The 27,392-nt window shown below is 44.0% G+C and overlaps 1 protein-coding gene across 6 annotated transcripts in view; it reads left to right on the top strand.

Annotated features, from left to right (window-relative positions):
* ABCA3 (ATP binding cassette subfamily A member 3) overlaps window positions 1-27,392 on the top strand; it is a 1,774,001-nt gene that overhangs the window by 579,869 nt on the left and 1,166,740 nt on the right. For all 6 annotated transcript variants that reach the window (XM_069646922.1, XM_069646923.1, XM_069646920.1 and 3 more), the window contains one exon: window positions 1,928-2,093. In XM_069646922.1, coding sequence (XP_069503023.1) covers window positions 1,928-2,093 — 166 coding nt within the window. The remainder of the gene's footprint in view (window positions 1-1,927; window positions 2,094-27,392) is intronic.

Below are 27,392 nucleotides of genomic sequence, written 5' to 3'. Positions count from 1 at the left end.
AGATAACTCCAAGACTTTATGCAAAATAAAGCTGCTGAGGCATTTTACTCTTCCAACTTTGTAAGGTGTCTGAGTTGTTTTTTCAACATGTGATGTATGACATATGCCGGGTGGTATGAGGGAAGGAGGGGGGGGGGGGGAGTGAGGGGCCAGGACATGGAGGAGGGGGGGAGGTCAAGGCACTGGGCTGCCCACGCTAAGAGCACGGGCTGGTGGGGGCAGGTACTGTGCTATTAAGCTGTACCTTACTCGTGTCGTGCGAGAGCCTGTCTCGTCCTCAGATCTTGCATGCCAGCCCCCTCCTCGTCTGACAGTCCTCGGCAGCTCTGGGGTGTTCGTTACAATATGGCCAGCGCAGGAATCTATTTATCTCGCACTCTATGCCGCACAATTGCACAGCAATCCCTCACTAGGTTGGTGCCATCCCTCATCAGTGCTTCCAGTGGGAAATCCAGGGCTCCACAGGCGGTCACGCAGTGCCGAGCCACCAATGTTGCCCCACAAAGGTAGGCCAGTCCTCACCCCGTTCTTCAGGCACTTGACGGTGTCATTTCAGGTGCAATTCTCACAGCTGTCCCACGTTACTTTATTGGTCTGCGGCCTTGATCAGGCCAACAGTGCAGTTACTGCTGGTCTCCTTTCAAATCTCTGGTATGAATACTCCCACCTTCCCAGGTCTCAACACTGCTACACTGCAACTCGGCGAACAGTTGCAGCTAGTCCTTTGTCCTCAGTGCTCGCCTTCTTGCCAGATCCTCCTCCATGCTTGAACAGCTGTTCGGATTGAGCCGTACTCGTCTGTCACTGCAGCTATTCATCTTGAGTTTGTCCACATCGTAGCGACTTCTTCCCATGCCTGATTTTTCCGTTACTGCAAACAATCATTCGTTCTGATCCACGCTCACACCTAGGATCATCTCTGATCAGCAGGAGCACTGGAAATCCCGTCCTACAACATGGCCACGCCCCCTTCCACTGTGATACACACCTATGACATCTCTGGGGCTTGGGCATGCCCAAAGAGAACAGGACTTTCTGGTATTGCAGAAAATTAGAAGTGCAACGTTTGAGACATAAGTTGGTAAAAGGTACAGGTTTTAGGATACATTGGGTTAACAGTCTTAAATATGACATGCTCTCGAAAATGATGATGAGAAGATAAGAGAAGATAAAATGTCAGGTTAAATTAAGACGTTCTTAGCTCCTGTGGCAACAACTGAACTGTTTTTAAAGAAAAGCTGTGGAAAAAAATTGATTTGATAGAAAATCTCTTGCGATCTGAGTTTGTTGATACGAATTGTGTGGTTTTGTTTTTGGAGAATTTGTTTTTTCAACTCAGTTATTTGTAAATATAAATGGTTTGCTTAAGTCAGATATACGAAAACCAAAAATATTCACCAGCAAGAAGCAGGGCTTCTCATAACTCATTTTGAAATGTTTCATGTTTTTAAGTAATTTGTCTTAATTTCTAAATTCACCAAAACGAGATGTATATTACTGCAAATGTGCCAGTAATACATCTGCAGAAGCAACAAGAGGCAATGTACATCTAATTCCAATGAATACGGTTAGGAGAAGCCCATGTGAGTCTACAGAGAATATGCATGGGATTCTACATTGTTTAAAACCCACAAATATACATGGCTATGCTCGTGACATCTTTATTGGGAGTGTATAATGTTTGATGTTCAACTGCAGAGTTCCCCTCACACCATGCTGGAGTTGCTGGCGTCAGACCACGTATGGTGTATGACACATTGCTGCTGGCTGTACAAAGATCTGCCTCAGGCTTCTACATGGTTTAATGTGCTGCAACACAGTTGCTTTCAACGTTCCTTTATATAGTCGCTTCTCCATCTTCTTATATTTTGTTTTCCATTTCACACACAAGTTGTATTCTTATATTTACATGTGTTTTATTATCTAGGTTAAATACCACCTTCGTTTCAAGTACAGCCCTCGAAATGCCCCAATGAGTGAGCAGACTGGACTGAACCCTAATATCGACCGCGAGTGGCACACCCGCTACCTGTTTCCGATCTTCCAGCTTCCAGGTCCCAGAGAACCTAATTTTCCAGATGGCGGCACACCAGGTGAAGACACATTTCCACTGTGGCAAGAGTTGCTGGGATAATACAGATCTATACATTGCCCTTAGATTATTCTTAGATCTTGTGATGGGCTTGGAATGTCAAAGGATAGATTTGGGAGGAATGTCATGGTTGGGATGATGGAAAAGGGTGTTATGGGTTCGGGGGATAGAGGATGGGTGCAATGTTAGGGGGTGGATCAGCATGAAATCAGTTTGGTTTGGATTGGGGAGGGTTGGTTTGAGATGGCTTTGGAATGAGAACATAGGAGCTTGGTGTGAGGCATGAAGCTCTTGGGGATGAGTCAAAAGGCTTGAGTTTTAATTTATATTTCTCCAATTAATATACCCCCAATCCTCTTTACTACACAACCACCGAAAACTTCATTTTGCATACTACCCAAGTCTTCTAATTGAATTTCCATGCCAGTGTTCTGAAGCAATGGATTGCAGCAATATTAGCACCTCCTATCTTGTCCCCTTTGGAGTTTAAATGCCCATCTGTTGGAAGAACTGTAGTGCAGTGGTGTTTACAGTTATTAAATGTGGTATTAAAACACTGTAAGGCATCCTTACCAGTTTTCCTTCTTTTTCTGAGAATCAGGACTACTATCTAGTGCCCACTCTACAAATTAGATCTGTATTTGTATCCAGAATGTTATTTTCTGCTTTTTATTCGGGTTTGCTAGAATGGCAGCCAAGCATAAGTAAATTCTGATTTATGATGCCTATCATTGGCCAATGGCTTTCGTTTTCAACATGGCTTCCAATGCAATATTGATCATTGGCTTAATAAAGAAAAGCAAGATTAGGTACAGACATTGGTGGACACCAGTATGTTTCACAAAGAAATGTGATAAAAATAATTACCAAATTATGGCTGCCAAGTGCATCCAACAACCCACTATGCCTAATATAAGAATATTTAAATGTTGCAAAACAATACATTTAGATTATGTGACTTATCAAGCTAGAATCGAAACGTCTCACCATTTCTGAAATGGGTACTAGTCTCAGACATGGTATAATTGGTCTACAGGGACAACTGAGAGGGGTGGTAAAGAATACATTTATTTTTTCCCCATTATCTCTTACCTATCACTATTGTTCTCTCGCTTCACACTTTACACTCCTATCTTTCTTCTTCATTTGAGGGATGTCTGTCAAACACCCAAAAAGAGACAAATCATTTTGCAATAACAGACCTTTAATCACTTTCTTCTGAATTTGTGTTCTTGGACAAACTACACATCCTCTGATTAGTATTGAAAATGTACATGTTCACGTGGTAGGCACTTCATGTTCTTTTATCTGATTTGTTTTTTAGTTTTACTATTTATGCTAGATCTTACATTAGGTATGATTTCTCTTGGACTTAGGTAGTTTCTACGGCTCAGATATTGCAAACTATTTGGCTTACAGTGTCTTTGAGAGCCTAAATCGCCAGCTGGTAGGATGGTCGGAGAAGTCAAGACAATCATTCGTAAGATATGAGATTGTTTAGAGGTACAGTCATTATTTTAATGATTACAGAGTAAGGGACGATTCACGCAATATATCTGTAAATATATATTCTTTAAAATAAAGCTGTAAATAAGAATTGTGTACAAGATATACAGGTAAAAAGACAATAAAAGAAATGTTCAGAATATAGTTAAAAATAAAAAAAAATAGGTCTCACAGGACCATACAATGTTCACACAAGTCTCAGAAGTCCAACTGGACTTTTCGGGAAGCATACAGGCTTCAGGAACATATTTAAACCGATGTACCTATGTTATGTCAATTGACCTAAAGGAATCAATTGGCCAATGATAACCTTTGGAGGTAAGTGTAAGGCCTGCAGACAGGGCCCTTGCAGCAGTTTGGTTCCAAAGAAGACCCTCGGATTGATCCGTAGAACCACCAGTCCCGTTCAAGAGTTTCCCTCACCAGTACCCAGAACAGGAGATTGTGGGGTTGAGTGATGTCACCAGGTGGGAAGGTTGCAGTTCAGTTCTGGATGGGCACTGGAGCCCTCCAGCAATGGAAGAACAGAACAGCTCCCACAGGTGAGTCATACCCCAAACAGAAGATGCCAAAGAAGTCGCGACGACCGAGTCATCCCAGTGAAGAGCCTGAAAAGTCAAGCTGTTAGAGCAGTAGCATCCACTGCCGCTTGAATGCTGGGTAGGCAAGGCAAGGACAGAAATACCTGACACCATGGGAAGGGTCCTGATTGCCCAGCTCAAATTGGAGGGACCCTGTGACAAAAAATGTGCTAAGGAATGGCCACTAAGTGATTGAAGAATGAGATCGAGCAATGGTATTGCTAGTCAGGGTCAGTCTTGGGTCCCAGTTTAAAGAAAGCTCAGCAGGACACGCCACTGTAGGTTTCCACTCTGGTAGAATGGTACCATGGGTCTGCTACACAGATGGATCATTGAGCAAAGTTTCCAGCAGAGGCACCGGCCGTGCCAGGATGCCAGGTAAATTCAGTGCTAAGTTTACAGTGATGCAGCAGAGGAAAGTCCTGAGAGATACAGAGTCACAAAAGCACATCTTGAATAAATGATTCAGTGTCCCTGCTGGATAAAGGTAGCAATGGACACTGTTTTCTGGTCCATGATAGGCAGAGCGTCCCCACCAAAGTCTGGAGGAGGCTCACATGGCTGTGCTCAGGCCATTTGTCTCTTGGGATTCTACAGGATCAAAACCAAGCAGTTGACACATTTCCTGGTCCCGAGTATCAGCTTTTATAGTAAACTGGAATCTAGATGTTACACAGCCATCATTTATACACAACTGCACGAGTTGAACATTTAGCGCCAGTCTATACGTGCTGGCTGCTACACACAAACTTTCATGAGCTTTCACCCGAGCAAACTCTGGGGATGTGGACTCCAGTGGAGTCTAAGATATTCAACCCCCACAGTCACTACCTGGTAACACTCACCCACACTCCTGGTTGGAGCTCACATCAGAAAAACTACACTGCATGATGATTCCTGGTCTTCACCCAATCAGTTAGGGCTGTCCCACGCAAGGACTCTGGGAGCTCACTTCTCCAGCTGCCGCTACCTTGTAGGTGCAAAAGACTAGCATTAAAGCAATATACCACAGTTGTGCTGTCCCATGTTCCCGAGCTGACTTCACTTACGCCCTATACATATAAAAATGACAGAGAATCGTGCGCCTGCTGTCCCAAAGCTCCTGTTTTCAGTGTTTCTATTAATTCTGGTCTTCTGCCTCCCTCCTTGAAACCTGGTGTAGATTCCACATATGGTCTGCCTTGAGCTTTCTGCTCCCCCTTTCATGCATGCTGTGTTCCAACTTAGGCTATTGTCACTGTCCCCGTCTTCCCTATCCAGCATTGTCCTTGGCAGGTTGAGGAGCCCCATTGCACATTGTCAGAATCAGCAGCAGCATGGATTCTTGAGCCCTGGTCGCTTGTTCAAGTCCCACAAGCTTTACAGGATAAGATGGAGGCTCTGTAGATGACAAATAATGGCCTACGTATCCAGCTAAACACTGTTCTCTGGCTCCCGGAGCCATGGTTTCTTTGGTACCACAACCTGCCCCCGCCAAGTTTGACAGAGATCCTCAAACTGTATTTTTTTCAAATGCCAGATGCAATTCTTGTTCCACACATCCCACTTTGCCAAGCACCAAGCAAAGATCTCTGTATTAGGCAACAAGGGGACTGCCCTATTAGCCGCTCCCAATCGAATTGCCTACCTGACTGCTGATATCGCGATGTCCTTTCAAGAACATATTTGAGCCAATCTTTTGAGCACAAACTGCTGGAATTACGATAAGTCTTGTGAAACGTCATTAGTTACATTGCCTATTTAAACACTTAATGGCAGAGTCTGACTGGAATGATGCCACAATCTTGGCTTATTTCCACAACAGTGTTCATGAGGAACTCAAGTATGAGCTGGGTTGAGTTCCCCTGCCACATGCCACTACTCAACTCGTCCTTCTGGTGCTTCAGGTAAATCAAATGTTACAAGAGTGGCATCTAGAACATTGCAAGGAATACTGCTCGGCCTGCCATTCCAAGACCTGTTATTCACCTTGAAATCTACTGGCAACAGAACCAATGCAATTTGGTGGTTGTATTGCTCACCAAGAGTGCACAGACAGTTATTTATCACCAGTACATTGCCGAGTAGTGCAAAAACTTTGAACGCAGTTAGACAAAAGCAATGACTCACACCCACACACGCAGTTAAAGGATAAGTGCTCTTATACGGCTATTTATTCATAGTTAAACATACATAAAGCAATAAGTGATGACACAGAAATAAATCACAGAAAAGATAATAAGCTAACAAGAATACATCACCATGGGCGTAACTGAATCCCTCATCTCGCCAGAAGCGGCTGGAAGACCCCGGTAACAGCCATGCCGAGAGCACAACAGCCCACAGGTATTTCGGAACAAGGCGTCCCCCCCTCCGACTGAGGTCTTGGTGTTTTTTCCACCTTACCTTTCCAGAGCCCCGCATTATATGCCCTCCTCAACAGGGGTGGCAATTTCTCGAACCTTCTGGCATTAGTGCATGCGAGTTGATGAACGACCGTTGGTTGCCGGCCGGGTCGACCGACGGTAACCCCAAGGAGCAAAGCGCTTCCCTCTCCTAAAGCACCACGGAAAACAATTCCATAACTCATCTTGAACCTTGGCACGGGGCATAACAAACCTTATTTGGTACCAGCCGGCATCTACGGATTTAGAGCCTCTCCGAGCTCCATGTACTTGGATGAGCCATACAGACCAACACAATTTACGAAAAACGTTGAAAACATGTTTTTTCAGTGAAATACTGCTAACCCAGCTGAAAATCTGTGTAGAAGTGCAGCTTCCACTGAGGCATGGAATAAATATCCATTATGGCTTTGAGTGCTCCCAGAATGGACTGCGCACCAGCGCCATATTTTAGCTCAAGCATCACAATCCACCCTTGGATATTTACCTTCCATAGCCCAGTGGCAGAGGAGCTGGTCTTTGAAACCGACGAAACATCAGAACTAAGTTGGGAATACATTGAATAAAACAACAACCAGCAATTCGAATAGCTAATATAATACAAATGCAAGCAAAGGTGTAACGAAGTGTACCCCCAACATCAGGAATCCATGAAAATAACCAATGCCACCAATTCCCAGTACCATCTTCAGACACTTGGGCTATTAAATCCCTCTAACCTCAAATATGACTTTCAGTGTATTGTGAATGGTCACTCAGATTAAAACACATACCTTCAACTGCGTTACAACCCAAATTATGTTTCAGCAATAGATAATCAACGGCAGCCCTGTTTTGCAAAGCTGCTTTTCTAATAACTTTGCTATCAAGGAGCAACTCTTCTAATGCTTTAGAAGTATGATTGCGTCCTTTTACTACTAGACACGCTAATTTGATTAAAGATTTATAGCCTCCAGCAGCTAAACCCCAAACTTCCACTAATGACAGGGCCAATGCTAATGCCTCAACCTCTGATAACAAATGCACCTTTGGATCACAATTTGGAGATAGTCCCACCGATTCGAAAGTTGATCTTCTGCTCCGATATGTTGCTGGGTGTAGAGGAAACATCATCAGCCCTAATCGAGTTAAGGCACATGGACCTCCAGAAATGTTAGCTGGAATGTATGTGTATGTGATATTGCCACATGAGAAAAGCCAACCTATTGAATGTTTCACATGATTTAAATGACTGGCAGCTACTACTGTGTGATTGCAGGTCATGGTGTTATTCACATTGGCACATGTGCTTGAAACTTGTGCACACAATCTCTTCTCAAACGCAGTTTGATTTTTCTGTTTGGTGTAATTCAGCTTTTGGCATTTGCCAATTTCTCTTGCAATGTAGGTCATAAAGTAACACACATCGCCTTGAGTTATATTGTAGGTTATAATTCGTGTCAAGTTTCTCCACTTGCTGTCTGTTTCCTGGCAAGACCTGCAGTACTCATAGACTGAAAAGAATTGTCTGACATCGGAATCTTGAACTGCAGAATCATTGTGCATGACGCTGAAAATGTGCCTCAAGATTGGAGTCGGCGTTAGCACCGCTACTAAGCAGGTAGTCAGCAAAGCTTCTGCATGAGGCACGTCAGTGAGGCAGAAATCGGAGATGTTCAGGATGTACTGAGAGAGATACGTCCACATGTTCTCGGTTTGGGCGATCATCGGTGCATTTCGCCGCCCTAAAGACATCTCTTTCATAGCTGGCATCAATGTTGTTTGCGCTTGCATCTGACGTGTTTTCCACATTCCACGAATCCAGTTCTTCGGTCTGGCTGGCTTTTCGTCATCGGCATTGGGCTGCATTCGAACATCATTGCTCATCAGTTTCCCATAGATCACTGGCACAGATGTGACATTTCTCACTGGCAGCAGCATGCCGTTTGACTCTCCCAAACGGAATCCATTTAGTCCCACAATTACACCAGCCAGTCACAGGATCTACAAGGCAAACCCAGAAAAGAGATATCAGTGTTGAAAATCACTCTCTTACGCAACATTTGTCTGTGGGCACATATCGCCATTTTTGTTTTCCGGGTTCCATTACTAAGACTACCTGGTCTTTGCCTGATGTAGTAACATCTGCGGGAACCGGTGTACCACTTGGTCTTTCGGCCCACACCTTTGCACCCGGTGCCATACTGTCTGAAGAGCCAATACCACGATCCCCACGAGTAGTTAACACTGTGGGAGGCTCCCCCTTTTTGAACATGGACAACTTAACAGGAACAATAATCATCTGGGCCACTCGATCGCCCTTATGAATTGGTAACACTTGGTCTCCACTATTCATTAAGATGACTTTGATCTCGCCTTGGTAATCAGCGTCAATGACCCCTCCTAGCACTTGAACTCCCTTCAATGCTAATCCAGATCTAGGGACAATCCATCCTATATGTTCAGGTGGAATCTGCACTCCAATCTCAACAATCCCTCTCAGGTCTAATCTGATTTCTTCAACTACCCCTGCTGATTCTGGGGTTGCTCGAGAGAGAGCTAAAGATCCCAGGGTAATTTCGCAGTAAAATAGGGTCTCTCTGAGTTGGGTTGAATCTTTAAAGCAGGAGTCCTTAATCTCAACAATGGAGTCTCATGATTAGTCACTGGCCTATTGTTTAGCACTTGCACCGCATCAAACACACGATCACGCAAGCCTGCTAGACTGCCATCTCAGATTTGCGCAGCTGTTCTTTCAGCAACCCATTGGTTCTCTCAATCAAACCTGATGCTTCTGGGTGGTAAAGGACGTGGTACAACCATTTAATACTCTTTTCCTGACAATATTCCTGAATTAATTTGCCTTTGAAGTGTGACCCATTGTCACTTTGAATTTGCGAAAGTACACCGTAATGCAACGTGATCTGATCTAACAACTTAATGTTATTCAGTTGTGAAGCACGTTTGCACTGCAAAACCATCATATATCCAGAGTATGTATCCACAATGGTGCATGCATGCTGACAGCCTTTGCTGATTGGCAGAGGACCGATATAATCGATGTGCTAAATTTGACCTGGTAACTTCCCTCTCTGCAACATGCCCTGGACAATCTGAGGGATAGGCCAATGCTGTTGGTGTTGGCACACCAGACATTGCAAAATGATTGTTTTCACTACCTTTAAAGGAATACTGATTCCTCGAGTTTGTGCCCACCTGATGGTAGCCTTTTCTCCAAGGTGCCCACATTTCTCGTGAGCCCACTTGGCCCATCCTTCCAAATCGTCCTCCTGAGCCTCTGCATCCACAGATGAAATCTTGGTGTGTTCATCTGCAACAGAATTAAACCAACGTTCGAATGAATCTGTAGCACAATGTGCATCCACATGATACACAGTGACTTCATTTTGTGATAACATTTCCACAATATCCAGTTCTTTTCCCCACAACTCTTTTGAATGAATCTTCCACCCATTCTTTTACCAGGTTGGCAGCCACACCGCCAACCCGTTCGCCACTGACCATGAATCTGTGTACAAATGACATCGACCAGGGGTCTCTTGTTTCAATGCTTGGTAAACTGCGTAAAGTTCTGCAAACTGACTGCTCTTCCCTTTCCCTGACATTGTCAAAATCTTTTTAGTCTTGGGATTTTATGACACCGCCTTCCAGTATTGCTCGGTTCCCACATATCGATCTGAGCCATCTGTAAAGCCGGCATGCTCTGTCTGCTCTACGGTCAGATCGCCATAAGGTACTCCCCATTTCACAGGAGACTCACGTTTCTCAGACATTCCGGTGATATGTAATCTGAGGGTGGAATGTTGGCTACTTGCTCATATAATTTTGCAACCCCACCCTTCCCTGATTTTGCTCTGTCTTGAATGTACCATTTCCATTTGATTATTCTGGCTTCTTGAGCGTGTCCTATTCTGTGTCTTAGGAGAGCTCAGCAGCCATTGCATAATCGGGATTTCAGGCCTCATCAACACATCATGCCCCAATGTCATTTGCTCAATATCGACAAGGGCCCAATAACATGCCAGCAACGGCTTCTCGAACGGAGTGTATGCGTTACCAGCATCAGGCAACTTACGATTCCAGAACCCCAATGGCACACGTTTCCTGTCTTGTTTCTGCCACAACTCCAGTTAGCATAATTGTCTTGCACAGACACATTTAATTCCACTTTGCCTTGTTTCGCTAAATCAAATGCTTTTTGCTGCTCCTCCCTCCACTGAAACTCATCTTACTTTCGTGTCACTTTGTAGAGAGGGGCCAGTATCTGCCCTAAATGGAGAATGTTCCGTCTCCAAAACCCAAACAGCCCTATAAAACTGCTGAGCTTGCTTTTTGTTCATTGGAGTGGTGAACTCAAGTATTTTCTGTCGGGCCTTCGGCACCATCTCTCGATGCCCATTATGCCACTGAATCCCTAGGAATATTACTGTCTCAGCTGGCTCTTGAATTTTGTTTGGGTTAATCTCCCACCCTTCCTTCTTCAATCCTTCCATAATAACCTCTAACTGGGTTTGCACACTTTGCTCATCCTTGCCCTGAATCAAAATATCATCAATGTAGTGAGAGATTCGTATGTCAGGTTTACATGGTATCTTGTCTAAGTGCTCTGCCATCAGCCGGTGACAGATGGTCAGGCTATGTATGTACCACATAAGTAACCACGTGAAGGTGTACTGACACCCGCTCCAAGAAAATGCAAACTGCCCTTGGCACTCTTCAGCAATTGGCACAGAGAAAAATGCATTGGCTAAATCTACCACTGCATTCCAGGTCCCCTCAAACTTTTGGACATTCTCAATCAAAGTAATGGCATCTGGGACTGCAGGCACTAAGGGAGGAGTGTGTTTATTTAACTCGTGGTAATCCACGGTCATCCTCCAAGACCCGTCCCCTTTTTTGTGAGACCAGAGTGGGTTGTTCCACGCGGTAGTAATAGGGCGTAACACACCCGCCGCCACGTACCCTTTGATGGTGTCTGAAATGTCCTTGTGCCCCCCGGGAATGCGGTATTGTTTCATCGCTACCCGCTTGGTTGCCACAGACACCTGCACAGGGGGCATCTTCAATTTGCCTACGGTAATGGGTGTGCAGGTCAATGCACTCACCCCAAACTGATACGTTTTACCTCCAAGTCCCAAAGTCAATCCTTCTAAAATGTCAAATCCAATTATTTACTCGGGTATCGGGACAATGAACACTTGGTATTTCTGCCTTGTCAAATTGCCTATTTTCATCTCCGCTCCTGCTTGTACTGCGGGGGTCTCCTTCCCCCTAGACCTGTAATGGTAAAGTATCTGCTTTTAAATCGTGTTGGATTTCCATGAATCAGAGAGGCCTCGGCCCCGGTGTCTATCAATGCTCGCACCCCTTGCGTATTTCCCGGCCCCCAAAAAATCTTAACATTAACATGGGGCCGCCTATCAATTTTTATGCAAGCAGACGCCAGAGCTTGGCCATAACCCTAGTCAAATTTTGAATGAGTGTAACCCGACTCTACCTCTAACATTGCACTCACCACCTTCCTTAAATCAGCATATGTTGGCTGGTACGGGGAAGGAATCCCCATAGACCCTTCTTCCTCAGGAGGGGCTGAAGGTGAGGTGTCCCTCTGTGTCTTAGTCACCACCTGTTTATAGCGCTCTTTGGCTGCAAGCCCTCTCTATTTATATAGTTCATACATTACCCTGGTTTCAATGCCATCAATTTCTTCTTGTGGCACACCATCTTTTAACAAGGCCAAAAACATGTCCTTTCTGGACACTCTGGAGTCTCTACTTTCTTGCCTCCTGCCTTCAGTTCTTCTCTCCCTATGCCCCTCTCTCTCCCGCGTCTTGTCTTCATCTTGTCCCAGTCCCCTAAGTCTGCCAGTTGCCAGATGGCATCCACTACGCCATCAGTGGGTTTGCCCGTCATACCTACTAGCAAAGTCATAATGACACTTTTGTATGCGGTTGGGGCAGTTCTTATCACCATATTCCTGGTTGAAACTGAATGCGGCACAGCTCCCATGTGTCCTGGTGCATCTACGTTAATTGGCTCCTTCATAGCATGCTCTCTGACCTTTTGAATTGCTTCTTTCAAAGTGTATCACTTCTTTTCCTCACTAGTCCAGTCTTTGGTATTAGGATACTTGCGGTTACATGCCGGGGCCGATAGGTGCAACAAAGACACATGTGAAGCTTGCCCATCATCCTCAAGAGGCGGCCCTACTCTTAAGACTCCTGTATACTGGTGTCGGTTGACAAAGGCAGGAAGCGTGGCGAGTATATTACATCTACCAATAGCCCTGCTGCCCCGCCATCCAACAATCTCACCATTCATGTAAGCAAAGGTCCCCTGACATTTGCCTCAAATGAGTAATAATTTCCCCAACCTCCTGCTGAGTGTAATCTTCCAGCGTGGTTAAATCCACAACCTCGCCTGCAGGATTCTGCGGGTGGGGTCTGGCACACCGTCTTCTAACAGGCTTAGCCGTCACTGTCTTTTGATTGAGTTCTGCTTTAGAGTCTGACTCACTTTCCAAGCTGCTCTGGGCTTGAGTCAAAAATGTCTCCATTCCACCTATCGGGGTCCCAATCTACACCTGCTGTGGCAATTACAGCTGCCACTTTCCTTTGGTTGACCCCCACCTTGTCTTTTCCTATATTTGTAACAGGCCCCTCTGACTGTTCTCTCTCTGCCACAGTCTGATATTTATCAGCCTTGTCTTTAAAAAGCCTCATTTGTAATTGCTGCCGTTCTGCAGCCAAATCCTCCCCTAATCGCAAAATATCCTCTTTCAACTCCATATTTCTCTGATCTAACTTTCTGTAGGCATGCAGGAGGACCCAACCCTGCCTGCCTAACACGGCACATTCCTTTCCCTTCTCTACTGAAAACTGCTGTAAACAAAACATTACTTCTGCCGGAGCAGCCTCCCTTAAACTATCATCCCATGGTTCACTTCATCCCGCCCTGCATGCCCAAATTTGGGCCAACTTATCATATGGGCCCTTTGCCCACCCTGGAATCAGAACATCAGGCATTCACCGCCAATGGGACCGCCCTTTTTTCTGAACAAACTATTCATCATTACAATAATTTGCAAAACCTCTTTTTTCTTTCCTCTGCAGTCACTCCTTCACTCGAGCAAGCATGCACACAAAAAACAGATTAGTACAGTCTGACACTCACTGGCAAATGAAAACAAACTTTCGCTTGCAATGTGTAAGCAGAGCCTGTCTGCGTTCAAACACATATTCTTTGATATTTGGAGCTATTCATCACAAATATACTGTTCATGATGCCAAAAAATGTATTGCTCGCCAGGAGTGCACGGACAGTTATTTATCACCAGTGCATTGCAGAGCAGAGCAAATACTTTGAACGCAGGTAGACAAAAGCAATGACTCACACCCACACATGCAGTTAAAGGCTAAGTGCTCTTATACAGCTATTTATTCATAGTTAAACATACATAAAGCAATAAGTGATAACACAGAAAAAAAATCACAGAGAAGATAATAAGCTAACCAGAATAAATCACCAATGGCGTAACTGAATCCCTCATCTTGCCAGAAGCGGCTAGAAGACGCTGGTAACAGCCAGGCCAAGAGCACAACAGCCCACAGGTATTTTGGAACAAGGCGACCCCCCTCCGACTGAGGTCTTTGTGTTTTTTTCGCCTGACCTTTCCAGAGCCCCGCATTATATGCCCTCCTCAAAAGGGGTGGAAATTTCTCGAACCTTCTGGCATTAACGCTTGCGTGTTGATGAGCGACCGTTGGTTGCCGGCCAGACGGTAACCCCAAGGAGCAAATCGCTTCCCTCTCCTAAAGCACCACGGAAAACAATTCCATAACTCATCTTCAACCTTGGCACGGGCATAACAAACCTTATCTGGTACCAGCCAACACCTGCAGATGCTAGCCTCTCCGAGCTCCGTGTCCTTGGATGAGCCATGCAGACCAACACAACCAACGAATAACGTTGAAAACATGTTTTTCAGTGAAATACTGCTAACCATGCTGAAAATCTGTGTACAAGTGCAGCTTCCACTGAGGCATGGAATAAATATCCATTATGGCTCTGAGTCCCCAGAATGCACTGCGCAGCAGCGCCATATTTTAGCTCAAGCATCACAGTGGTAGACAGGGCTTCACTATCGGAGGCCGAGAGGAGACCCCATTATGAGGAATGCCTCTCTGTATTGCTGTATGGGCTGACCATTCCTGCAATTCTTCCCATCTTATTCCTCTCAGGAAAGCTAGATTGCTCTGTCGTGGAGGGGAGGATAGAGCCGACCGTGTATTCTATTGATTCTTGTCCAGCAGAAATCCCAAGATGTCCGCACTAAGACAGCAGTATGTGCAAATATCAATTTCATTTAGAGGATTCAGGTGCCCCAGTAGTGTATATGGATATCGCCTTTTCTCAACAAAACCCGTATTCCCATGGAACAAAAAGATTTGAAGACCAGACCCTTTAACGCAAAGCGAGATCCATCAGCATATATCAGTATACCATCCCTCTCCTCATGTCATATACTGATCAGAGGTCAAAGTGAGCGGGAGCTATTGGGAGAGGTGTACCAATATTGTTAGGGAGTTTTACTAATGTCCACCTAGGGTAGTACTATAGAAGACTCTCCTTTTAGTGTTTGTTTGTTTATTGAATTTCTAATGTGCACCGGCCCCGGAGGTAACGGGGCGCAGCAAAAAGGATATGCAAGGCTTGCAAGGGTTTAAAATGGCAAACAATATAAATTGACACGCGAGGACCCAAACAGGTGGGGCTCATAATAAGCGGGTAATAGCATTCAAGAAAGTTAATTACATCATAGTGTACAGTAGTATACAATATTAGCATATATAGTAGGTTTCAAAGAGTTATTTACATCATAATATACAGTAGTTTACAATCTGGGGTAAAAGTATGCTGTTATGCAGTAGTTGGGGTTGGTGCTAGTTTTCAGTCAGATTAAGATAGGTGATGAGGTTCTTTCTGAAGAGTGGGTATGGTTGCTCATCTCTCAGCTCGTATGGCAAAGAGTTCCAAAGTTTAACGGCCTTGACAGGAAAGCTGCTGCCGCCAATCTTGGAAGATTTGAATCTTGGTACCACCAAGCAGTTTGTGTAGACTGCTCTGGTAGGCCTACTGGACGTTTTTCTGGACAGTTTGTTGGTTAGGAAGCTGGGGGCGGCATTGTGTAAAGCTTTATGTGTCAGGGAGTCAATTTTTAGTTGTATTTTATTGTTGGTGGATAGCCAATTGTATTGGCGTCCGATAGCAGTCATGTGTGTTCTTTTGTTAGTGCCTAGTGCAGCTCTGAGGGTGTTGTTTTGTAGTATTTGTAGTTTTTGGATGTTGGCTTTGTTAGCGCTACTGTAGAGGGCATTACAGTAGTCTAATCTGGAGAGGATTAGTGCTCTTGTCAGAATAATGCAGCCATCATTGGAAAGGAAGGGCTTGCCAGCTCAGATAAGCTTGCATGTGTAGGCTGTGGTGGAGGCTAGGGATTTCAGTTGTTTGTTGAAAGACACAGTGGCGTCCAGGTAGAAACATAAGGTTTTTATCTCCTTTGAGACTGATATTGTTGCCATCAATAATTAAATAAGCGTATTCATTACCCAGTTTCGAGATGTTGGAGGGGGTGCCAAGAATGATCAGCTCTGTCTTGTCATTCAGGCATAAGCCGTGAGAGGCCAGCCATACCTGAATGATGAGGTAGATCCTATTCACCAGCGCCAAGTGCTTACCATGATCCCCAGAAAGTGGGAGGAGAATCTGTGTATCATCTGCATAGTTAGTGTAGGTGATACCCAGAAGGCCCAAATCATCAAACAAAGGCTTGGTGAATATGTTGTATAGAGAGGGAGACATGTATGAGCGCTGTGGGACCCCGCACATGATTGGGGTAGGATCAGCCGCCGCAGATGAGGAGAATACTCTAATGGTTCTGTCGCTCAGGAATGAGTCTATCCAGTTGACAGCATCTGTGAAGAAGTGGGCTGCTGCGTCGAGGTGTCTACAGAGACCTTGTGATCCACCAAGTCAAATGCGGCTAAAAGATCAAGTAGCAACAGTAGTGCTGTCTTCCCTTAGTCTCTCAGCTCATCAATTTGTGTTTTCAGATCTATCAGTGCAGTTTCCGTTCTGTGTAGCGGGCGGAATCCTTATTGTCTAACACCTAGGAGGTTATGTAGCTCGAGATATTTTTGTATCTGCGAGTAGGTAACTTTGTCTAAGATTTTAAGTAAAAATGGTACCCTCGTGATTGGGCTGTAGTTTGTGGCAATGAGTGGGTCTAGGGTTTGCTTCTTCAGAAGTGGGAGAAACCAAGATTGTTTAAGATTGACTGGGACAGTGCCAGAGGCAAATGAGGCATTGATTAACTTGGAGATGAATGGTGAAAGGTCTCTCGCAGCATCTTTTATGATGTGTGCTGGGCAGACATCTCCTTTACAGTTTGGAGGTTTAAGTGAAAGAATAGTTTTTTCGACTTCTATGATGGAAGTTTTGGTGAAACGGAATCTATTGTTTTGATCACTAGTTTCTTTATTTGGAGGGAGAGGGTGGAAGGTTCAGAGTGTCTTTTTATTTTTTTTTATTTTAATTTGTAGGGTGTTTATTTTGTTGGTTAAGGCTTGTTGGATCTCGGAGCACCAGGTCTTGTTTTTGATACAGATATCAGGTGTGGAGATATGGGACTCTAGTTCTCTTCATATTGTAAATAGTTCTTTCATGCTAGAGTTAGAATTGACAATACGTTCATTGTACGAGTTACATTTTGCCAGACAGATGTCCTTTTTGTATTGTAGTGGCGTGGAGGTTAGCTTTGTTTTATTCTCACTGGAAGGGCAGAGCCGCCAGGCGTTTTCACATTTTCTTTTTAGCAGTCGCAGATCCTTTAGTTGTGGGGTGAACCACTTATTAAGGTGTGCTTTTGCTTTGCTTGGTCTTAGTTTGAGAGGGGCAACTTTGTCCAATGTGGAGAGCATGATCTTATTATATTCGTGCACCAAGGTGCTAGGGTCCAGGTTATCCGGCAGAGAATGTAGGGTGGGTAGAATATTGGGAATCACACTGCCGACTGTGATGTTCTTTTTCATTCTGTTTAGACACGGTGGCGCTGCTTGAGGGGCTGGGATGGTTGGTCTGGTGGTGGATAGGATCATGGAAACGAGGGAATGGTCGGTCCAAGATAAGGGGGAGATGGAGGTAATGGTAGATGTGCAGTTATATTCAGCTACCCAGTCCAGAGATTTCCCTTGATATGGGTGGGATCGTTTACTTTTTGTGTTATTCCTAATGCGTTGAGGGAGTTGGCAATTTGTAGGGCCTGTTTGTCTGCGGGGTCGTTAAAACCCAAGTTAAAGTCTCCAAGGAGCAGTACTTGGGAAGTAGGTTTGAGATTACTGGCAAGAATATTATGCAGGTCTTCCTTGAATGTTCCAATAGGTCCAGGAGGTCTGTATATTACATGCATGGTGAGTGTTTGGGAGTTGTTTAACAGGAGTTTAATGGAAAAGGATTCACAGGATTGCAGAGTTTGGGGAGAAGCTATTCTCATAGATAAACTCTTTCTGGAAATGATATCCAATCCGCCGCCTCGGGATCCCTCTCTGTCATGTCTGGAGATGATGCAACCCTCCGGGACGGCTAGCATAAGAGCGGGTCCTGCAGCATCGTGTAGCCAAGATTCCGTTATGGCTAGGAAATCCAGGTTGTCTTCTGAGATGAAGTCAGCTATGTCAATAGTGTGAGCCATCAGGGATCTAGCGTTAAGGAGGGCTCCTTTGAGGAGCTGATTATCTGTTTTGTCTGTAGTTGAACGTGGAATGGGGTTGGGAAGGGCATTAACCTTGGTGTGTGGTGTGGTAGTCTGAGTAGCAGTGGCACTAAGAGCAGACAGGGAGGTAGGTAGTAAGGCTGTATTGAGGGTTGTGGTGCGGTGCCGGTTAGTTTTCTTGTTGGTGGGGAGGTAAGGATCTGGTCGGAGGCTCGTATAATTTAGGCAGTCTGGCGTGCAGTTTGAGGTTTCTGATGGTCGTGGTACATGGGGCCATTGTATAGTACCCCAGAGTCTTGCAAGAGGTGTAATTGGAGAGGGCAGGGCTGCTAGGATTGGGATCCATGGCTAGCGGGTCGAGAGTGTGTACTCTATTCTCTTCTGGTGTGGTTCCGTTAGGATGGTCTATGTAGCTGAAGGCAAGGAGTTGTAAGGCAGCTAGTAGGTTAGGGTAAAAGATATTATGGCCTAGCAGGTTTAACATTAAATCAGGATGTGATATAGTTTGTTAGGCAAACTTAAGCATAATATGCTGTAGGGTCCTGAGAGTCACAGTAGGCAGAATCAGTTATGGTTTGGTGGGTTTAGACACATAGTGTTCAGAGTAGGCAGGTGCCCTAAGCACAGTATAGGCAGATTCAATTTTTGCTATGAGGGCCTAAAACACAGCATACAAAGGCAGCAGGGAACTGTAAAGAAGTGTACAGGGCTCCAACTCTTAGTAAAAGCCTGAACTACTCAAAACGGTTTGATGGCTATGGCTGAGCAGCCAGGCTTTAGTCTAGGAGGGCGAATGGCTGTAGTAGACTACAAACACCTTTGAGCACACAGTTACAAAGACATACACTTCCAGTTATATATAAATATTGTTATTTATTATACAAACTAGGCAAGGTTAAGTTCACTTTTCAGTTCAGGGTAAGCAAGAGAAAATATATACATGTATACAGTTATACTTTTGTAGTTGTAACTCAACTCAGTGGTAAACCTTTAAGTTAGAATGCAGGTTAGGGGAAGAGTTTCTTCAGGTTAGCAAAAATATTCATCAACCAGCAATCACAAAATGATAATACTGGAAGGTAAAATTACTTTGCACCCACTTGTAGAATAGGTGGAAGCAATTTAAGGAAAGCAAACACACTATGGTAATTACATTCAGAATCACTGTTTCAGGAAAGAACCAACACAGAGCAGGTAAGGCTTGAATTAATTTCACAGAGGCTATAGGCTTTAGAGGTCCATCCCTAATCTAGTTGTGAGTGTCTCACAGTGAGATGGGGAGCAAAACAGATAAGGCAAGAGCTGTAAAAAGTCAAGAGTTCCAGAAGAAGACTGGTAGCAAGTAAGTACACTTCGTCTTTGGGAAAAAGGGTTCAGTGGGCTAGGAGAAGGCTCCCTGCAGGCACACAAGTGTTAGACCTTGGTGAACATGTATAGTCAAACTCCCAAAAACACGAATCGGCACTTCACCAACACAGGAGCAGCAAAGCAACTCTAGGTAAGTTTTACCAAGATTCCCACAGTACCTAAAACGTGAAGAAGGGGATGCAGCACAATGGCCCCACGATGCAGCAGCAACAGCCCTGGTCAGCGGATTCTTGGTCAGGCAGACTGAAGAAGGGACACTGGAATGGATCTCACAGAAGCATTTGAATGGAGAGGCCTTCAGCAATGGATTCTTCTCGGTTCTGTGGTTTTGGCACCCTTTTCAAAGCACCAGTGAAGAACGGTTACGGCACGGTCCATTCGTCTCGCTTTCTCATCCAGCACTCTGTTGAGGGTACTTCAAGGAGTGGGATCTTGCCTCTAGAGGTCCGGAAGGAGTCCACCAAAGATTCAGGAGGATCTGATCTTTGTGAGAGGAATACACTGCACAGTGTTAATGTTAACGGTATTTGTACCATGCACCGTCAACACCGGAGTGGTCCTGAGGCGACCTGGCAGATCTGAAAAGGAGAGTGTGGGAGTGAGTGGTTAGTAGGGTGTAGTGAGAATAGGAAAGTGAGTTGTGATGTCCTGTTGGCAGCTTTAGTTCGGTTTGCACCATTCGCTGTGCTTTTTCTGAAAATCTGAACAGAACTGTACGCAGGACCAGGGTCTCCACCAGTCTTTTTTGTTTACATTTTTTTGTTTTTTATTGATTTAACTGGCATAAGTCAACTTTACAATATATAAAAATGTTTTAGATAAACAGAACTAAATACAAATAAATCCATATACATTTGCAATTACAACTTCTTTAAATACAAATATAAATTACATCCCTTAAGGCAATAAAGTGAAAATTAAAAAGAGGCAATTAGAAAAATAAAGTAGCATCAGGAGAATAAAATATACCAAGAAAGACACAAATAAAATCAAATGAGGATGATCTAAAATCAGTTCATACTGATACATGCACAAATAAAATACAATGCAATGAGTTTGATGAATAACCACTTCATTGAATGCATTTACACTGCTTTAAACCTCTTACATGTGTCTCTTTCAAATTCCATTCATTCAAGAATCCAATGGCACTAATTTGTGTATGTATAAGCAGCCCAGAGTGAATACACTTCCACAGATACTCTGGAGAAAGCTCTCGATAGTCCTTCATTGCCAAGTATTTAGTTTGTCCATCAGACCTACAAACTCTACTAGCCGATGTCTCAATGTCTGTCTGATCAAGATTCATGAAAAAACGACAATGACTTTCGGAGTGGTTAATAATTCTACGTCGTGCTAGCACTTTGCGAGTAGGCCAAAGGTTGAATCTTAATCGCATAAAATCGCTTCTATGCGACTGAGATATACTGTTCAGGATTACTATATTTTTTGTCTGCAAATGGATTATCCACCAGTCAACCCAGACCTCCCACACAGGATGTGATGATTGATTGATTTATTTATAGAGCGCTTTACACCAAAGCATCCTTTTTTGAGATACTGAAGAAGCATTCCTGGCCATGGTAGCCTTGTAGGTGACACAGGACCACATACTCTTAAGGAGTCTAAATGTTGCAATGGCAGGGGACTTCCGTAGAAGTTCCTCTGACCAATGACATAGGTCAGTGATGCAAAAAAGAGAAAGGGAAAAAGCAAAAAGTCAAACCGACCCTAAAAAGTACTTAAAGAAGTCCCAAAACTGAAATTCTATCTTGATAGCTTACAAAGATGTGGTCAGCCATGCTTCTCATCACCACTAGATAATATGTTACTGTGTCCTTGATCAGAATGACTAAGTCCCGCTAGAGCTGTCCCTGCCCATTCCACCTCGGTTCTACGTTGAAATACCTAATAAAAAATAACGAGGCCGAAATTGCAGTTTTTTTCAATCGAATTTTCAAAATCCCATTTTGTTTTTTTGCACTATTTTAAATGAGTGGGGGTCCCCACTACAGCCCCCCCTCCCTCCACATTCCCACTACCTTAATTTGTTTCCTTACCACCTACCTATTTAATGCAAAACAATTAGATTAAAAAAAACTCACCATTTTCCGCCTCGTTATTTAGTTTGGTGATCTGCATATTCTCAGAAGCAGTCTATGGTGCACTTGATGTGTTGTAGTTTGAAGTGATCTCTTGATGTGTTGTAGTTTGAAGTGATCTCCTTAATACCATAATTCATTTCAAGCTTCTGCTACTACTCTCCCTGTACTACCACTGCTACTGATCTCGCTCCTACTGCTCTCACTGCTACTACTCGCATTTATCTGCTGCTGATTTATGCATAACTAGTCCTCAACTCCACCCTTTGGTTTTACTGGTTTTACTGCTCTGTCCATCCTATTAACACACCCTCTGCACTACTTCTGCTCTTCCTCACTCTACCACCCTCTCCTTCGTACTGATACTCTCTTCTCCACACTCAAGAAAATGGCGACTTGCTCGCCCTTCGACTTCACCTCCTCTTACTACTCTCACCTGTTAGTGAGAATTCTCAGAAGTTTGCTAATTCCTCTCTGCATTAGAGACCCCCAGCTCTTTTGCTGGACTTTAATGTTTTTCCTGGAGAGAGTGAGGCCTTTTTTCCCACTCTCTCATGTATTTTAATGTGATTTTGAACTCTGTTTCTCTTTTAGTTGTGGAGTCTGACAAACTCCATAGGCGGCATCTTTTTATATTGGGTCACACAGCACCTTCAGTACAGTGGTACAGGGAAGTCTTTCAGATTTCCCCATGGTTTAAATACCTTCTCTTTGATAAACTACTGTTTCCAAGAGCAGTGAAGTGAAATTGACTTTACTTACACTTCTAACTTTCTAGACCCAGCACACACTATCTTACATTAGGGTGCTGGAGGGGTTATCTAGTATCCCCTTTGTCTAGCTTCTCATGAAACATTTTTATGTTACCCTTTCCTCACTGAATCGCTGGTGGCAGTGGTTTGCTTTTAACTACCGTGGTGTGCATTTACCGCAGGCTGAGTTTGCAGCTGCAGTAAAGCACACATGGCTGCCATTTTTGGCAAAATGGCCCGGTCTTCTTTTTTCGCCATTTCTTTGTGGAAAGGTCCTTCTTGAGATTTACTCTGCGCGCCAGACCAGGTTTGGTCCCTTTGTTCATTTTGTCTTTGGCGGGACTCACGATTGAAGGCTGCCTCTGGCTCCAGGGTGTCTGGCGGGGGCAGAAAGCGTGGGAGGTGCCCAAAACTCCCTGTGCTTAGTCTCCTAGGAGACTGTAATGCACTTTTAGGTGATTGGCCGGCTGGCTGTCTGGCAAGGGCAGCCACCCTGCTGGGTGACTGACAGCTAGGCTGGAATTAATGGGAGAAACCTTCATAAAAGGCAAGGCTTTTTGGCATGGAAGGCAGAGTCGACCACTGGATGAAGGAATCTGAAGAAGAACTTGAAGAGGATGCCTGCTGCAACTCCTGGACTGTTGGTTTGCCCGTTGAAGCCCTGCTGCTGTGCTGAAACTCCAAATTTGTATCGACAGAGAAGCCCCTGCAAGGACGACTTCTCCCTTTGAGTTGGTGGGACCAATCAACTCCAAAGTAAACCACCTGGACATCCACTCGGAGCTGGATGACATTCTACTGCAGTTGCTGCTGGAACCTAATAGCCAGGGAGAGGAACACCAGATCATGTGCGTTGCTTTTAAGCTGGCCAAGAGCTCCAGGAAGATCCTGCGGACTCCCAGGAAGTAGGACTGACTGACTGAGCCTGAGCCACCTCAACAGAGTGCTGAACCCCAGATGCAAGGAAAGCCCATCTCGACAGCCAGGAACCGCAGTGTTGCTATTTGCGGTAGACGCGGGAAGCTAAAACACTGAAGTGCCACTTGTTTGAAGATTGCCGGTTGCGGTCCGTGACAGTCCCATTGCAGTGCAGCAGTCTCTAGAAGTCCTCCCTCTTGTCCCCACGACTGAGGCCCAGAAACACCAGGATCTGCAGAGCTGCACAGGAACAGAAGTCATCTGCTGCCCTTTTTCTTCAACCTAAAGGTACTGTACAGTCTAAGAGAACTTACCTCTTGTTGTGTAACTGCACTTGTTCTCTATTGGAGAGAGCTGTCGTGGTTGCTCTGTAGAGTTGCTGATAGCTTCTTTACTTCACAAGTCTAAACAGCTTGTAGCCCTGCTTTGAATTCTTCTTTTCTACAAAGACTTCTAAAACAGTGTACAAGACTTTTACTTGCCTGCAAGAAGTGCTTCAGCTCACCAAGACTTTTGCCCAATTGACTTTGGCTTAACTTGGCTCCCTGAATGACTCTTCTGCCCGTGACATTTATCCTCCTTCCACGAAGGGGGTTAACTAACTTTGCAATGCGGGTTACCAAAAGTACTTACCTGCTTCGGATATTTGTGTGATCTCTTGTTCTGTTCTAATAAGTTTTTTCCTTTAACATATTGCTAAATCTGATTCTAAATGCAACAGTAATATATAAATGTCCCCAACAACCTAACTATTGAAGTCACATGAGGGTGTAGCTAGTGTCTGTAGGCCATCCCATAAGGGTATTTGCTGATTTAGAAATATTAAGAGTGTGTATTTTTTAAGTGTATTTGAGTGTTACTGTTATATTGCCCCCTTCTAAAGAAGGCTTACTCTAACTGACTGTTAAATACATTGATAAATGTTTAATCAAGAAACCTTGTGTGTAAGAGTTTATTTGAATACTTGCCACTGTGAATCTCTGTGTAACTCCCCTACAGCTCACATTGGCCCCTCTTGAGATAAGCCTGGCTGCTCAACACGCTATCAACTTGTGTAGTACAGACTTCTAGCAAAGGTTGGGTTCCTATTGCCATGCGGTCAGGGTTCTTGTAGTGCACCAAAAGGGTACTGCATACAATCTTGCCTAAGATCACCTCCTCCCGATTTCTCTCCTATACTGCGCTCCTTACACCCCACTCCCACACCCCTCTCTATTTGCCCCACTCTCCTAACGCTCATTGTAAAGGATTGCAACCGGGCGTCGCACACCAGACCAGGACCTTCGCCCTTAGATGTAGCGCCCAATGAGAATGCTTTTTCTTGATTTTCTACGAATTCATATTGAGCTGATACCCAATCGTCTCACACTCCCTTTTACAAATACCCCGGATCACTATGGACTATGGACCATGGACCAGGCCGGTGGGTGATAACACAATATTTATTTATTTTAATTTCAAACAAAATCACACCATTTTTTATATTGGGCAGCAATCACCAATGAGGGGATAATTACAATGAAAACAACTGAAATACACTTGGGTAACCTTCTACAAGAACATATCCAAAGCACAAATGAATAGGAGCACTTTTTCAATTAGGATAGAAAGAACCCGAGTTAAGGTTTCCCCCTGCAATGGTCCCTCAATCCCCAATTAATCGAATTCTGAGTGGATAGAAAGACGCAGCATCAGGGAATCAGGAATATGAGGCAGCAAACACATCCAACCTACCCTCACAAAATAAGAGGCAAAAACGGATTTGAAAACCCTTTTCAATGGCATAATTTGACACTCGTAATTTGACAAATAATTAATTATATGTGTGGTTAAATAATGATATACATATGTTTTATCACAGTATCGGGGATGTAGTATCACTAGCAAGTATAAGGTAAGGTATCACAAAAGGCATACAGTTCAAAAAGCATTTTGAAATGAAAACACAGTGCAGCCAAATTCACACGTTGGAAAGTTGCAATTTACACATTTGCAGTTTTAAATGTCAAAACGTTTTTTTAAAGAAACAGGTGAAATACACAGAATCGGAATCTGATTTTTTTAGCTGGGTGATAGATGCACATCATAAAAGTAAAAGAGTGGCTATAGCTGAATAATTGGATGAGATTTTCTAGGGGAAAGAAATTTGGTTTTGGTAAAATAAAAGTAGTTTAAGATGAGAAAATCGGTTTTGAAAGAAAAAGGACAGGTTTTACTTACACTAGATTTAGTGGCTTGAAAAGAGGAACGCACCCGTGAATATTAAAGTTATGCTGCAGTTGTAACCCTTCATGCAGTGTACCCCTTTTCTTTAGGGAAAATTAATTTATTTACTCAAAATGTTGCTAAGGACTTATGATATATGCAAGACAGAAATGAAGAACAAAACAAATTGCTGACGCTTGGAGATCAAGGACAGGGTGCACAGAGAATTCTAACAGTTTTAAACAAGTTATCAGGGTATGGATAGAATTACTTGGAAAATAGTCCAACGAAAAAAGGGTCAAGATGGAATAGGCTATGTGTTGCTATGGGATGGAGAAAAACTCACATTCCGCACTTGAATTTGGGATTTGGGACAGTCCAACCGGGTTCTGGACTCAAAACTCTGGTCACAACACTGCGGTTGCCCCTCGCAGCAAACAGCTGGGCAAGCCTGGTCACTGCATGGCAAGGGTACAGCGGGCATGCAGGTAGTGAGCAAAAGGCCGGTCTGGTCACAAGCGCTCCTCAAGGTACCACAGCTTTTCCCCTTTGCTTTTTGGGGTTTTTGTGGGGTTTTCTGTAGAATTGACCTTGGTGGGATACGGTGAACTATGCTTTGGCCTTGCAGTATAGTCTGGAATCTTTCAAAGATGGATCTGGAATGTCTGGATACTCGGGCACTGGAAAGTCAGGAGAGAGTCCTGTCCCTGTGGGCTCCCTCCCCTTTTTTTAAAGCGGGTGACATCACCATGTATGTTGTTGGGCAGAACTAAGCTAGACCTACCTCCAAGAACTGGATAGGTCAGCCTAAGTTAATCGTCTCCTGAAGGAGGTGACTCAGTTTATGAGGTTGTATTTTATGAGGTGAAAAGCCATCCCACAGTCCTTTTTGCCAAAAATCAATCTTAACATAAATTGCACATTTGTACAGTTGTGGCACTTTAACAAATTACATAGGCAGATTACATATTTCACGCAGAGCATGGCATTCCAGTTCTCACGTTTGTAGGACTTTGTTTCGTCCGTGTCATTCCATAAAATTCTATAACTTTATACTTGTGTACATATTATCATAAGGCATGTTAATCTTGAATTTCAAAGTGGCACCATATACACTTTCTTCAGAATATCCACTTCTCTGCCATTTCTGTCCCTTATATGACACTGAAGGCTACCACCTCAAAAATGCATCTAGATTGCAAAACATTCACATTTCTGCGTTGTCCAATTGCGGCGATAAGTCTCAATGTTCTGTTAATAAACTGGTCTTTAGAGCCAAATTGGGCAGCCTTTGTCCTCCACTGGGACCATTTTTTTCAGGCTACCACCAAATGTCAGTTCAGCTCAGGGCTGCCCTGGAATTTCCCCAGCTTGAGTGACTGGTGGTTGTCACTTCCAAAAGTCGCATGTAGGTGTCCCAGATGTATTGTCTCAAGCTGAAGCCCAGATAGAAGTCTGATGAGCGTGTAATATTTCTTTCTTTTGGTCAATTCAAAGTTTTCAAGGGCGGCAGTTAACAGGTAGGTGTCCCAGAATCTAATGTGGCTTCTTTGGGGGAAAGGCCTCTCCTGTTGCTAGCACCTCCCCAAGCAGAAAACCTGTTTGGCTAGTTCCACAATGCAGCCAATGCCTTTACTTAGTTTTTTTTTTATTTTTCTGCATCAGAATCATATCTGTTGAAACAAAACATCCCATCTAGGTTTTCACACAACAA

This window comes from Ambystoma mexicanum, chromosome 2q, assembly GCF_040938575.1.
Source record: "Ambystoma mexicanum isolate Mex_15411 chromosome 2q, UKY_AmexF1_1, whole genome shotgun sequence".
NCBI classification, from domain to species: domain Eukaryota; kingdom Metazoa; phylum Chordata; class Amphibia; order Caudata; family Ambystomatidae; genus Ambystoma; species Ambystoma mexicanum.
The sequence above is the reverse complement of the archived record's forward strand: the minus strand, read 5'-3'. Positions and strand labels throughout refer to the sequence as shown.